At 41.6% G+C, this 14,460-nt stretch overlaps 1 protein-coding gene across 3 annotated transcripts; it reads left to right on the forward strand.

The window, feature by feature from the left end:
- Nucleotides 1–2,545: 2,545 nt before the first annotated feature.
- Nucleotides 2,546–12,774, forward strand: UBE2A (ubiquitin conjugating enzyme E2 A). 3 transcript variants are annotated; one of them, NM_001193685.1, is given in 6 exon segments: nt 2,546–2,767; nt 2,913–2,993; nt 3,387–3,412; nt 9,847–9,936; nt 10,927–11,015; nt 11,477–12,774. In NM_001193685.1, coding segments are annotated over 6 exon segments (459 nt in total). In that variant the 5' UTR covers nt 2,546–2,723; the 3' UTR covers nt 11,606–12,774.
- Nucleotides 12,775–14,460: the final 1,686 nt, after the last annotated feature.

Here is a 14,460-nt window from a genome sequence, read left to right on the forward strand (position 1 = left end):
TATTCCCAGAATATGGTTTAGCTCTATGCCCTTGTCTGTGCCATTGCCCTCACAGAAACTGCTTAAGTTCTTCTCTCTCAAGCTCTGCTTTCATCTCTTTTGAAACAAAATTGAAATACACCCATTTCAGGAAGCTTGTCCTGATCCCACCAGAATGACGATTCCTCTGCTGTGCAGTCTCTCAGCATCTGTAGTTTCACATACTTCTACAAGTTGAGGATCCCAAATCTGAAAATCCAAAATCCCAAATGCTTCAAAACCTGAAACTTTTATAATGCAAAGAATTCCAAAATCTGAAAAAACAAAACAAACAAACAAACAAAAAACTGGAAATCTGAAACCGTTCTGGTTCTGCTGTTGCTGTTATAGGCAGACTTCTAAGATGCTGCCCTCCCCTAAGATTCTTGGTCCTTGGTATATACGCACACTTTCTCCCAGTTATTAAATGAAATAGTAATCTAGGTTCTGCAGTGGCAAAATTTAGCAGATGCAATAAAGGTCCCAAATTAGATGTTTTTAAGATAGGGAGATCATCCACAGGGTGGGTCTGACATAATCTGGTAAGCCTTTAAAGTAGACTGTGCTCTTCCTGAAAACAAGATTCAAAGAGTGAGAGGGATGTGGTAGGAGAGAAATTCTCTGTTGATGACTTTGAAGATGGAGTAAGCCACGTGGCAAGGAATGCAGGTGGCCTCTAGGAGCTGAGAGTAGTTCCCAGGTGGCAGCTGGTAAGGAAATAGGGACCAAAGTCCTACAACTGCAATGAACCGGGCTTGGCCAACAACTTATAATTTGTTAAGCAGTGATGAAAACGAATATGCTTGCTTTTGTAGATCTTGCTTTTGTTGATTTCATATGTGTGTATGTGTGTGTTAGTAGACTGCAAGTTCCTAGATGAGAGGAAAAAAAGTTTTTTAAAAAATTTTTGTACCCCCTTCCTACTACAGCCATAATGTGATGCTATTAGGGAGACTTGCCTTAACTGATATATTGGAGTTAATGGGAGATAGAAATCCTTGACCATGAAAGTACCTGTTATTAAACAGCAGCTAGAATTACTACCATTGTCAAGTGCCTCCTGCTTCTCATGTTAGAAACAAATTCCTGCACATCTGATATCTTCTGGACATCTTCACGGGGATGTCTCACCAGTCCCATGAACTCAGTAAGTCCCACCCAAAATTTCCTCTCCCAAACTTGTCCCTCTCTCTCTATTCTGTAATTCTGTTAATGGCACCTTCAAATCCCCAGTTATCTTGGGGCTTAGAGTTTCAGCCTCTGTTGACTCCTTCCTCTCTCTTGCCTCCATATTCAACCTGTTGCCAAGTCCTCCCCATTCATTCATATCCTACTTGCCTTTACTGTCACTGCCTGGTTCAGTATCTCACACCTAGATACTGCAAGAGTCTCCTGCCTGCTCTCTTGAGACCAATCTCTGATAAGCACAGCTCTAATGATGTCACTTCCCTGCTTAATGGACTTCCAAGGAATCCATTAGCTTGGCATTCAAAACTCTTGATGACTTAACCCAAACCTACCTTTCTCCTATTTTCAATAATTTTTAAATGTGTATTATGCCTATCTTCTAAGTTATTTTGGGTTGACCTTTAAAAATTATCCTTTAAAACTGTTACTGCTTTTGCAGGTCCACGGACTGTGACTCTTCCCGCAACCTGCAGCTTTTCCACGTTCCTTTTACTTCAGACCCACTGTCCTTGCAACTCCCTGCAGTCGGATAGTCTCATACTGTGGACTCTTCTGAACATATAATAGCCGCTCGGCTTGTTGAACTACCAAGGGAAAATGTGGTTCCAGAGCCAAATTGTGAGTGCCCAAAGCAAAACAAAACAAAACAAAACCCTACTCTGCCTGCCTTAAGCTCCCATTCCCTCCCACAGGACATACAACACCATTTCATTCTGCCCAGGGGTGATCATTGGCCTAAACGTTGAGCGCCCAATCCTGCATTCAATCCCACAGCCCCGCCCCGCCCGCCGGTCATAGTCAAGGCCAATTTATTCTTTTGATTTTTCGTGATTTTAACCAATCACTCTGCTCCGCACCCCTACGACCCCAATCTCCGGTGTCCGCAGGGATTGGGCACCCTAGAGTTGCCGCTTTTTGAGAACCGGTTTTACCTCCGCCCACTCCTTCGTCCTCTAGTTTGGGACTTCCAAACTTCTCCCCCCTCCTCCCCGGGCATAGTGCGCGCTCTCATGAATGATCTGGTCACAAAACAAAAAAGAAGAGAAAAAGAAAAAAAGGAAGAAAAAAAGAGAAAAAGAAAAAAAGCCGAAAACTTCCCAGGGTTTGCCTTAGAATTAGCAGGTGGGGATGGACCCCGTTCCACCACGAGGTCCTCCAGCGCCCCGGGCTCCAGCGTACCCCACGCCTCTGAGCTCGCGGCCCCGCCCCCGGCCTCCTGCGGGGCTTTAATGACATAAGCAACTTTCCTCGCGCACCCCCCGCCCCGTCTTGGTACGGCCTGTCCGGCGCTCGACGTTCCACCCCCCTCTCTCTGCTCTCAGGTTGGTTCAGCCCCCGTCTACACTGGGGTGGTGCTTAGCCGGCGCCAGACCGACCCTCGACTTCGGAGAGGCAGCGCGGTGCCTCTGGGTGCTTCCGCCTCCCCTTCTCCGGCTTCTCCAGCGTCCTCGGCCTCGTCGCCCGCCGCGGGAACCCGAGACCCCAGTGTATGCCCCACCCCTGACCCCGCTCGCGACATGTCCACTCCGGCTCGGCGGCGCCTCATGCGGGACTTCAAGAGGTAAACCGAGGGGACGGCCGAGGCCGGGGGTTGCGAGCCGGGGCACAGGGCGGGTCCCGAGGCGCGCCGGGCGGGGAGGGCTGGGGAGCGGCCGGGAGCGGGCGCCAGTGCCGGCCTAGGGGGACCCCTGTCTGTCTTCCCGAAGGTTGCAGGAGGATCCTCCAGCCGGAGTCAGCGGGGCTCCGTCCGAGAACAACATAATGGTGTGGAACGCGGTCATTTTCGGGTGAGTCTGCGTTCGTGGCGGTGGCGAGAGAACCGGGGACGCGAGCCCTCTCGGTCTGCGCTCCAAGGCGGGCCCCCCGTGGAGGCCGAGGGGGTAGGGGAAAATGTTTGGGTCTGGCTGGGCCTAGGCGCCTCCCCGGAGCCTGTGCCTCGATTAGCTCAGTTCCCGCTGCCAGGGGGAACCGCTTGGGGTTCTAGGGGGGCGGGGCGGGGAGTGGTGGCGGTTAGGCGCGGCGGCCTGCCCTGTGTCTCTGAGTCCGGGACATCTATTTGTAGTGGCTTTCGACTCCGGCAGCGGTGCGGGAGGTGGCAGAGCTCGGGATAGCCATCTCAGATGAAGCAGGGAGAAGGGGGCCCCTTAAGTGGGAACTGACCATTTTTCTCTGTGTTGCAGGCCTGAAGGGACCCCGTTTGAGGATGGTAAGAGAGAGTTTCTTTACCCACTTTTCAGGAGCCTGATCATCTGGGGAATGGGTTCCCACTCATCCTGGAAGTGTCTCCTGCTTAGGAACCTGGCTGTGCCTAGTCTCTGTCTGCTAAAGGCTTGAGTGGAATGCAGTGTGTAGCTGGTCGTTCTGGATATTGTATGCTTGACTAGAACTGCACCTTTCTTCTTGTTTTCTTAAAAAAAAATCTGGGGAAGGCAGTCACTTTTTAAAAGGAGCAATCATAGCACTGGTATTAAGGAGTTTTGAGGCTTGGGCTGTGATTCTGCTAAATTCAGCCCTCCATCACTGAATTAGTATAAACCCAACCAGTTGCTGATAGTCAGCAGAAACACCAGAGACCATCTGGTTCAGAATTCTACCCCAAGGGCAGGAATTGTGGTCAGCAGGTGCTTGGTAGATGTGTGTTGGATGTTGAGTGGATGCAAGCGGTCCCTTCCATTCAACTGTCTGGTTTCTACAATCTGACATTGAATGCCTGTCAGCCTCACTTCTCTAAGATGGTCTTAAATGCCTCATTTGAGTACAGTATTGTTTCTTATTTTTAAGTGAATTTACAGTGTGTGCTTTCATCAAGACGTTATGATCAGTAATTTCAAAGCAGCTTCACAATTGAAGTTAGCCTCACTGTACCCTTTTGATCAGTGTCCCGCCTACTTGAAAGTACTACATGTACCAGTAGGTACATAATTTTTAAGTGATTTAGGTTTAACTTTTAAAAACACATGTGTAAATTGCTTTTTTAAAACTTTATGATTTTAGATAATTATAGATTCATATGCAGTTGCAAGAAATTAAGAGAGACACCCTTTATACCCTTAACCCAGTCCTCTCCCCAAACCCTCCCGTTTGGTAACATCTTGAATGACTAGACCCTATCACAACCAGAAAAATGACATTGATAGTTCTGCACTCAGTTGTGTGTGTGGTGTGTGTGTGTTGTTGTTTTTTGAAAGTTTAATACATTTAAAGGATGATTAAAGTATTTGAACTTATGAAATTCTTTAATATTTGAGGTTTTTAAAAAAAGGAAAAGGATGTTTCTGTTATTTTTTTTCCTCAATGATTTATCTTCATTCGGTCACATAGCATTTATACACACACACACACTTCAGTTTGAAGGTGGGAACAAAAACATTTCTGCAAACTACTTAATACATACTTATGTTGCTGAGCCGGATTGCTTTTTGATGCTACCAGTCCGCAAAATGTTGTGAGGTAAGTCAATATCAACTAAGTCTATAATTCATCTCAAGTAGTTAGATTTCCCCAGGAAACTGTGGACAGTCACCTGAATATTTTTAGCTTCCTCTCTACCTTTACCCCCTGGGTAAATATCATTGTTCTTCAGGGCTGCAATGAAAAGAAATGACAGCAGGAGACAGTGATTGTAAGGGCATACTACTTTGGTGCAGTTAATCATTTGAGCTGATTTGTAGCAAGAAACTATAGCTAGACTTAAATTTTCCTCTACCAGATTGGCACTAGTTATTTATTTATTTATTTATTTATTTATTTATTTATTTTTGAGACGGAGTCGTGCCCTGTCACCCAGGCTGGAGTGCGATGGCGCGATCTCAGCTCACTGCAACCTCCGCCTCCTGGGTTCAAGTGATTCTCCTGCCTCAGCCTCCTGAGTAGCTGGGATTACAGGTGCACGACACCACGCCCGGCTAATTTTTTGTATCTTTAGTAGAGATGGGGTTTCACCATGTTGGCCAGGCTGGTCTCAAACTCCTGACCTTAGGATCCACCCGCCTTGGCCTCCCAAAGTGCTGGGACTACAGGCTTGAGCCACCGTACCCAGCCAGCACTAGTTCTTTATACCTGAGATTTAAATGTACAGATTAACTGTGTATTTGCTTTAGCTCTAGTAGGCTTTGTTTTCATTGGCTTCTTTTTTCCTCGTTTTACTCTGTTTTATGCTGGGCACAGCTTTATTAATAGTACATCGCTTTGCTGGGGATTGGCTACCTAAATATTTCAAGGGTGCTTCTCTTAAGTGGTATGAATTGAAAAGGTACTTATGGAGTCCATTATCTACCAGGACTGTCACCTTTGACATTACTGGTACTATTTTTGATGATGTGTATCTCCATCCTAGCATTACTGAAAGGAATTACTCAGGCTGATTTGTTCTGTTGAACAGTCTGCTACCCATGGATGCTTCCTCAGGTATCTGGAACACTGTGGTTTTGAGATGGAGTTTTGCTCTTGTCACCCAGGCTGGAGTGCAATGGCATGAGCTCAGCTCACTGCAACCTCTGCCTTCCAGGTTCAAGCAATTCTCCTGCCTCAGCCTCCCGAGTAGCTGGGATTACAGGCACCCGTCACCACGCCCAGCTAATTTTTGTATTTTTAGTAGAGGGAGGTTTCACTATGTTGACCAGGCTGGTCTCGAACTCCTGACCTGAGGTGATCCGCCCACCTTGGCCTCGCAAAGTGCTAGGATTACGAGCATGAGCTGCTGTGCCCGGCCTTAACCATTTTTTGAATGCCCTTTATTTACAGTTGGGGACTTTACAGTTAGAGAAAAGACTGATTAGGGATAAGTGGCATAGTTGATTTTGCTGTTTCCAATGTATTATGTTAATTAAGAACCCCAAAACTACTTTTGCTTCTTCGTTGTAAACTGTTCGTTATGGAAGTTTCTGGAACAGTCAGGTCCTAGTTAGAGTGATGAAATCTTAAGAAAAGCAACACTTAAGGGTATTTTGGTTTAACTTCACACAATAAGAGGAATATATTCTTAAGAGCTTACACTACCAAAACACTGGGGAGAAATGCTTCCTCATCAGAATATCTTGGTATACATGCTAAATACAAAGGTTATGGAATATAGTCTTCATCACATAATCTAAAAATTGTTAATAGACATGGTAAGGTACTGGTATTTGCTTTTCATAATAGATGTGTTCTTTAGAATTGGGGTATACATCTTTTTTATTTTTTTTAATTTTTGGAAATATTTCTGAGTCATAAAATCGTTTTCAAAATGAATCTCTAAAGTCCACTAAGAGTATTTTAAAGATAAATAAATCCTATGATGAAGAGTTTTGGATATTACTTGAAAAATGGAGTTTCAGTCATCAAAAATAATTTTGAAGTTACATGTATTTTGCTTTCTTCTCAGGAGTCACAAACTGGTGGCCAAATAGCAGAAAACACCTGCGGGTGTGTTTTCTTTGGCCAACACAGTATTTTCCAAAACTGGACTTTGTCAATGTCTTCAGGCAGAACATATACTCCCTCTAGTTCAACCTTATCACTCCTTATTGCCATACACCAAAATTATATAAACTTAACACGTTTATGTAATTTTGGTGGTCTCCCTGTATAGATGGATTAATGGATACTTTCCTTACGATGTTTTAGCCTCGGGAAGATGAACAAAATTAGTATACATTATGTACAACCATGGTGAGGCATACATTTTCAGTTATTTTAAAGCCTAGCCTTCTAAATATTCAGAGAGTAAGCTCTAGTCTCAGACTGCATACTACTAATTCTGGGATTTTAAATTCCCTTAACATTTGTTTAGAGCTTAGAAATTACATCGAAGGTTATACTAAACAGGCTCTGATTAATGTGACTAAAAGTGCAGTGAAGTTTTCACCCTCTTTTTAATATGTACCTTGAATAAGATTTGGGTGAAGTCTTAATTTATATTCAAGTAGACATAAATAGGTTGCTTCACTTCTCAAGATATTAAGTGAACTGTTTTAAAAGACTTGTGATTAACTTCTTTGGTAGCTAGGTAATCACCTAGTTGAACTTCTGGGCAAGTGTATGCAGAAAGCTCAAGTCAAGGAACTTGTGAGCCACCAACATAGGTACTCAACTTGCTTTGCACTGTGAGTGTTTGATGTAGACCTAAAAGTACTGTTTAATATCTGAATGCCTTCATTGTGTATTTGTTACTGATAGTTAAGTTCTGATTTTTGGGTTTTGCCTCTTTCAGCTGAGTCTAGAGATGTGAAACTTTAGAATTATTATAGCAAAAATAGTTGCTCATGGTTTTGGAGCACTTAACTTTGTGGCACTATGCATATTTCTCTCATTTAAACCTCACAACAATGCTGTGTGGTGGGTACTATTATTAATCTCATTTTACAAATGAGGAACTTAAGGTTTAGTCAAGGAGCACACCTTCCCCGAAGTCTCACAGCTAGTAAGTACCAAAGCAAGGACTTGGGCCCAGACCTGTCTGACTGCAGAGCTCATGCTCTTAGCCAGTATGTTGTACTGTTTTTGCTTATGGCTTCCCTGTGTCTTGCTTTACTACCTTTAGATATCATATTTAGTGATGGTTTTAAAGTAGCTGGGATGTCCATGTGCTATTACATCTTCCCAGTTTTAGAGCAGCGTCTCTTACTCATAATTTGGTCAGATTGCAACATCGATCCAAGTGTGTTTACACTTGAGATCATAATACATAAGGAAACTCAAAGTTTGGAACTCTAACACGTTCCCGCTTTTTCTTGCATATTATAATGTCAATAAATACTGAAAAGGAAGAACTGTGCTTTCTTCCTCAGAAAGAGGAAGATTTATGACCAGGTGGTGATAAAGGTGAAGTATATTCTGATGGACATACTTCCATACTTCTAAAGGGCATATGTTTGTCCATTCCATAAGATTTTACTTTCTTTCCTTAGTTATAATACATAGTATCTTCAGGTCTGGCTTTGAAAAGAAAATAGGGAGTAACAATAGTTTGAGGAATATAATGTCTCTATATGTTGCATTTTATATTACTATGAAGCTTTGAGACACTTGTTCATACTAAGGGCAGCTTTGTTAGCAAATCGTTTCCAATGAGCTTGCTAAAAACAAACTTTTTGATATTGCTTTGTCACGGATCTAGTCCTAGAATGATTATAGTCTTCTCTCTTTTTCTTAAGCAGTGATAAACCTTTTAATGAGAACAAAAAGGAAATAAATTGCTAACTCTGAAGGAACCAGTAAGAAATACACCGAAGTGTGGTCTGTTGTTTTAGAATAATTTGTTAAATGGACCAGAGTAATACAGTGGAACATGCATCACCTTATACCATATAGTAACTGATTCTTTTAAGTTTACTTGAACAGATTTCAGTCAGGAAAAAACATTGCTCAATTGTTTTCTTGAATTTATTCAACAAACAATTGAAAATAATATATATATATATATATATATATTTTTTTTTTTTTTTTTTTTTTTTTTTTGAGACGGAGTCTCGCTCTGTCGCCGGGGCTGGAGCGCAGTGGCCGGATCTCAGCTCACTGCAAGCTCCGCCTCCCGGGTTTACGCCATTCTCCTGCCTCAGCCTCCTGTGTAGCTGGGACTACAGGCGCCCGCCACCTCGCCCGGCTAGTTTTTTGTATTTTTTTAGTAGAGACGGGGTTTCACCGTGTTCGCCAGGATGGTCTCGATCTCCTGACCTCGTGATCCGCCCGTCTCGGCCTCCCAAAGTGCTGGGATTACAGGCTTGAGCCACCGCGCCCGGCCTGAAAATAATATTTTAAAGGACATAATCTCCTCAGATCACATTTTAAAATTCTTGAATGAGATCCAGTTTGTCCATGCCTTGTAAGTAAGTTTATAACCTACTATGCTTTAGGGCCTCCTGCTACCTTAGGTTGACATATATTTAAGAAAAATAATTTCATTTCAATAGTAGTATAAACAAACATTAGAAAAATAAATTTGCTGGAAACGTGAATGCAATTTAAACAAAATATGATTTTAAAATTATTTCTGCCATTAATTCCTTCCATATGTGTGAATAATTGAGTTGATTTTATAGTGAAGTACCTTATGAGCCATACTTAAGGGTTTCTGAGAAGGACTATGAAGTTTTTCCTGGCTTAAATTCAATTAAGTTTTCATTATAGGATCACTATGACATGAAAAGGAACCAGAGTGAACACTTTTATACTTACTCTCTTCTATTTTAAAAATAGCTTGATTATGGATTTGTATTCTGGCATTGGTTTTTGAACCTTTGTGCCTTCATTCTTTCCAGTCTGTTTAAAAATCACTGGATAGTTTAAGATGGCAGCTGACTAAAATAGGCCTTTGAGGTCTTTTGGTCTTCTAAAGGAGGAAGGCCAAATTTTGGGCCCAGTTTCTTATTTTAAGGATGTTTTCAAAATGTACAGTGGCTAAAGTTATCTTGTATGCAGTAATTTTGTGTTTATGATGGCTGTCTTCAAGTTTGGGGGAAAATAATGGCAAAACAAAAAATCACATTTGAGTAGTTCTTAGAGCAATTCCTAGAGATGTATTTCTTACCTGGCCTCTCCTCTCTACCCTGTATCTTTGCATTATTTAATACTTGGAAAAACCCACATAGCATTAAAAACAAAGTACAACTGAACAAAGTGATAAATACATTTTCTTAAATCTTTCTTTTCTAACTACAGGAACATTTAAACTTACAATAGAATTCACTGAAGAATATCCAAATAAACCACCTACAGTTAGATTTGTCTCTAAGATGTTCCATCCAAATGGCAAGTATCACTTTTAGTACAGTGTTTTAAACTACTATAGTGTTTATTATGGAGTATTCCACATTTCCTGTATATTTTGTGGTGCCTGAGTATTTGTTTAGGCAGCTTGCTGCTTCCTGAAAGCTGAACTTGTTCTTGGTTTTCTGTGGCTGTCTTGTCCTAGAACTGAAGCAGTGGAGTTATTTTCCCTTTGCTTGGAGTCTGGGAGCCTCCTGATTTTGATGATCTTTGTCATTTACTTATTAAACAAAACGAAGGATGCTCTTGAGGTTTCCTTTTAATGCTAGGCCAGATTGGGATAGTCTTGTGTTGTAATTATTTTCATTAGCGTTTAGAAAAGTAGTTTTCATTGGATGCATATCAGAATTACTGTGGAACATTTTAAAAATGCAGATGCCTTCGCCTCACTCCAAACCTACTGAATAGGATTCTGTTGTTGAGGGCCAGGCATACGGTATGTCAGAAAAGCACCACAGGTGATTCTAACTTACCGCTTTGCACTTTTTAAAATAGTAGTAAGCCTAGAACAGCTTGCCTTTTATTTAGGTTAATGAAGTGTTTTTCAGGGTATCAGATATTTTTATCTTTTTGTCAAAATGAAATCTTGTGAACTCTGAGCGATCTTTTGTTATTTCAGATAGGCGATACAGCCTACAAATTTGGTGGAATGAATTTCCCACATGTCTGGGGATAGCTAGGGACCCTGTTCAAAAATGTTTGATTTCCTGGATAATAGGGCAGTCTTTTCCAAAGGATGAACACTAAGTATCTTCCAGTTTTATGCTGATCACATCTGACATTCTCTGATCATCCTGATTATTTCACTAGTGGTGGTTATGACTCATCTTTTTAGGCAGTTAACTGGGAAGCAACCTAGGAATCTTTTTAAAACTTCAAAAGCAAAGTATTCTTGACTATTTTTGTTTTGTCTATAATGTTAAAACCTTAGTGGTCTTGTTACGTTTAATGTACCTACTTCTTTGTTCTTAGTCTATGCAGATGGTAGTATATGTCTGGACATACTTCAGAACCGTTGGAGTCCAACCTATGATGTGTCTTCCATTCTAACATCCATACAGGTGAATTTTTCCTTAATGTGACGAACTATAACTTTTAATATGTTTATATTAGCAATTGAATTGTTTTTGAAAGTCATAATGTAATAGACCTTTTTATTTTTGGTCAAAGCTTGTTTGTTTTATAGATGAAAAGTAGACCATTAAGACCCAAGTCAGCTGGGTGCAGTCGCTCACACCTGTAACCTCAGCACTTAGGCAGGCCAAGGTGGGAGGATTGCTTGAGCTCAGGAGTTTGAGACCAGCCTGGGCAACATAGTGAGACCCCATCTCTCTTTAAAAAAAAAAAAAAAGACCCAAGCCACATGTGTTTTCCTAGCTACTAGCAGATTCATGTAACTCTGGGTTTGCGTGCTAAAGACAAGAAATGTAGCTGTACTTAGGACAATTCAATTGAGTGTCACTACCTTATAAAATAGCTGTTTTGCATTAAGTAACTGACATTTTAAAAATTGTCTCTTTAGTCTCTATTGGATGAACCCAATCCCAATAGTCCAGCAAACAGCCAGGCTGCTCAGCTGTACCAGGAGAACAAACGGGAATATGAAAAGCGTGTTTCTGCAATAGTAGAACAAAGCTGGCGTGATTGTTGACCCCGGGTACAGTTTAAAGAAGAAGCTGGCCATAAGAAAAATATATATTGATGTGTTTGTCACTCCCTACTCCTGTCATTACATTTACTTTATTAAAAGCAAAATAGCTGTTGTGCTGTTTCCATCTTCCTTGCCAAGTTTTCCTACCCCTTCTACCCTCTCCTTAAACATCAGAAAACACCCTCTATGAAATCAAATGTACTGTACCTGGGTTACTTGCAAAAATTACTAATGCTTCAGTTTTTCTGTTGTATTTCATTTCCAGTTTTCAAGCAGTTATTTTTATTACTGTACTTTAAGCTTTTAAGATGAATTGTTATACAAGAGGTGCTTATGCTTAGCTTGATGACCAGGATGTTATTTTTAATGAAATGATTGCTGAGTGTTTCATCCTGGCTGGTCCTTCACTTGTGTTGGATTTAGAAGTGAATGTGTTTGGAATATGGCCTACAGAGAATAGAAACAAATCCATGTAAACAATTTTGAAAGAGGAATGGGAGCTAAAAATCCTGTGATACTAAGATCTCAGTCATATGAATTACAAGATAGTATTTACTGGCAAGGAGAATGTTGAAGGACTCAGCTAAAGGAGTACAGCAATTGTAGTAACTGACACATCCTCTCTTTGCAAGCTACTGACAGGGCACACTCATGCTAAGTTTCAGAATATTGGTCTTCTGGGTTTTTGCTTTTTAAAAGAGGTGTGGGAGCAGAGGAATGGAAACATGCATGAGTTTTTGAGCTAGGGAAAGTTGGAGATACTTTAATCTTTTTAAAGGATCAGTGCTGCCCTAGATGAATAAACTCAATTGTCCATCTTTATTTTAGAGTTTTAATGAATTCAAGGAAGGGAACACAGCATATCTGTGGCCAACTGTTTTCCACTCAAATCCTGAGTTATTGCTGCATGCTTTAATTTCTTCCCTTTCAGCATCTGAGAACCTTAAAGCCAACGTCTGCAATCTGTTTTTCGATATTTATACTTTTAGATATATAGTACCTTTAAGTAGCAGTATGGGACAAGGCTTGTAAATGTTTTGTCTAATGTTCTATTGTCACCTTTTATGCATTTATCACTTCCAAATCTAACTTTGCACAAGTAACCCATGTAAAAAAAATGTACATTTTTCAAAGTTGTAAATAAAAATAACCTTAAAATTTCATAGTCAAGGTATCATTGTTTTTTTCTGGTTTGTTTTGGTTTGGTTTTTTTAGCTCAGTATAAACTTTTTGTATTGGTTTCTTATTGGGATCTCATATCTACTCATTTCCCCCCTCAAACATTAAGGTAAAAGCAAAAATACTCATTCTGGGAATGGAAAAGACAAGACAGATACTTCTGGAGAGAACCTTTTTTTTTCTTTCCAGTCATAAGTGGTAATGCTTTTTAAACATTAACAATACAGAGCTGGGCGCAGTGGTTCATGCCGGTAATCCCAACACTTTGGGAGGCCGAGGCGGGCAGATCACGAGGTCAGAAGATCAAGACCATCCTGGCTAACACGGTGAAACCCTGTCTCTACTAAAAATACAAAAAAATTGGCCGGGTGCGGTGGCTCAAGCCTGTAATCCCAGCACTTTGGGAGGCCGAGACGGGCGGATCACGAGGTCAGGAGATCGAGAGACGATCCCGGCTAACACGGTGAAACCCCGTCTCTACTAAAAAATACAAAAAACTAGCCGGGCGAGGTGGCAGGCGCCTGTAGTCCCAGCTACTCAGGAGGCTGAGGCAGGAGAATGGCGTAAACCCGGGAGGCGGAGCTTGCAGTGAGCTGAGATCCGGCCACTGCACTCCAGCCTGGGTGACAGAGCAAGACTCCGTCTCAAAAAAAAAAAAAAAAAAAAATACAAAAAAATTAGCCAGGCGTGGTGGCACGCCCCTGTAGTCCCAGCTGCTTGGGAGGCTGAGGGCAGGAGAATCGCTTGAACCCGGGAGGCGGAGGTTGCAGTGAGGCAAGATTGTGCTACTGCACTCCAGCCTGGTGACAGAATGAGACGCACCCTCAGAGACCAAGATCTAACTTGTTGATCCTGACATTCCACCTCTTTAAAAGCCCTAGCTCAAAAACAAACAGTACCAAACTACTAGATTTTTTTTTTTTTTTTGAGATGGAATCTAGCTCTGTCGCCCAGACTGGAGTACAGTGGTGCAATTTTGGCTCACTGCCACCTCTGCCTCCGGGGTTCAAGTGATTCTCCTGCCTCAGCCTCCCGAGTAGCTGGGATTACAGGTGCCCGCCACCACGCCCAGCTGATTTTTGTATTTTTAGTAGAGACGGGGTTTCACTGTGTTGGCCAGGCTGGTCTTGAACTCCTGACCTCATGATCCACCTGCCTCAGCCTCCCAAAGTGCTGGGATTACAAGTGTGAGCCACCGCGCCCAGTCTAGATGGTATTTTAAATCCTATGTAAAATTTGGGAGTACAGATATCCTCAATCACTTTGATTAAACAAAACTCTGCTTTCTTCTGAGGAGCAACCCATCTCATTTTAAAGAGGCAAGGACAATGACTGTAAAAACTACCACCTCTTCGTACTTGTTTGGTTGGGTGGATGGTGCTAAATGAAGTTAAGTCCTTAGGATGCATGTATCCCATTCATCTTTTAAGACATGGTACTTGAAGCCTCAGTATGGAGAAGTACAATCTGCACTAATTACCACATTACTTGGATTGTTTCACCTAGGAGCAATGTCCTTCAATTTGCTTAATATTTTCCCTCAAGTCCATTTCTGCTTCAAAGTAGAACCACATTAAATTTTTCTATTTGGTGGATTAGTTTTGCATTAACTTTTTCATCCTGCTATGTGGCTGAGTGCTTTAAATATTGACACTGTTAATCATACCTGAAAAAAT

The sequence above is a fragment of the Macaca mulatta genome, chromosome X (assembly GCF_049350105.2).
Source record: "Macaca mulatta isolate MMU2019108-1 chromosome X, T2T-MMU8v2.0, whole genome shotgun sequence".
Lineage (NCBI taxonomy): Eukaryota > Metazoa > Chordata > Mammalia > Primates > Cercopithecidae > Macaca > Macaca mulatta.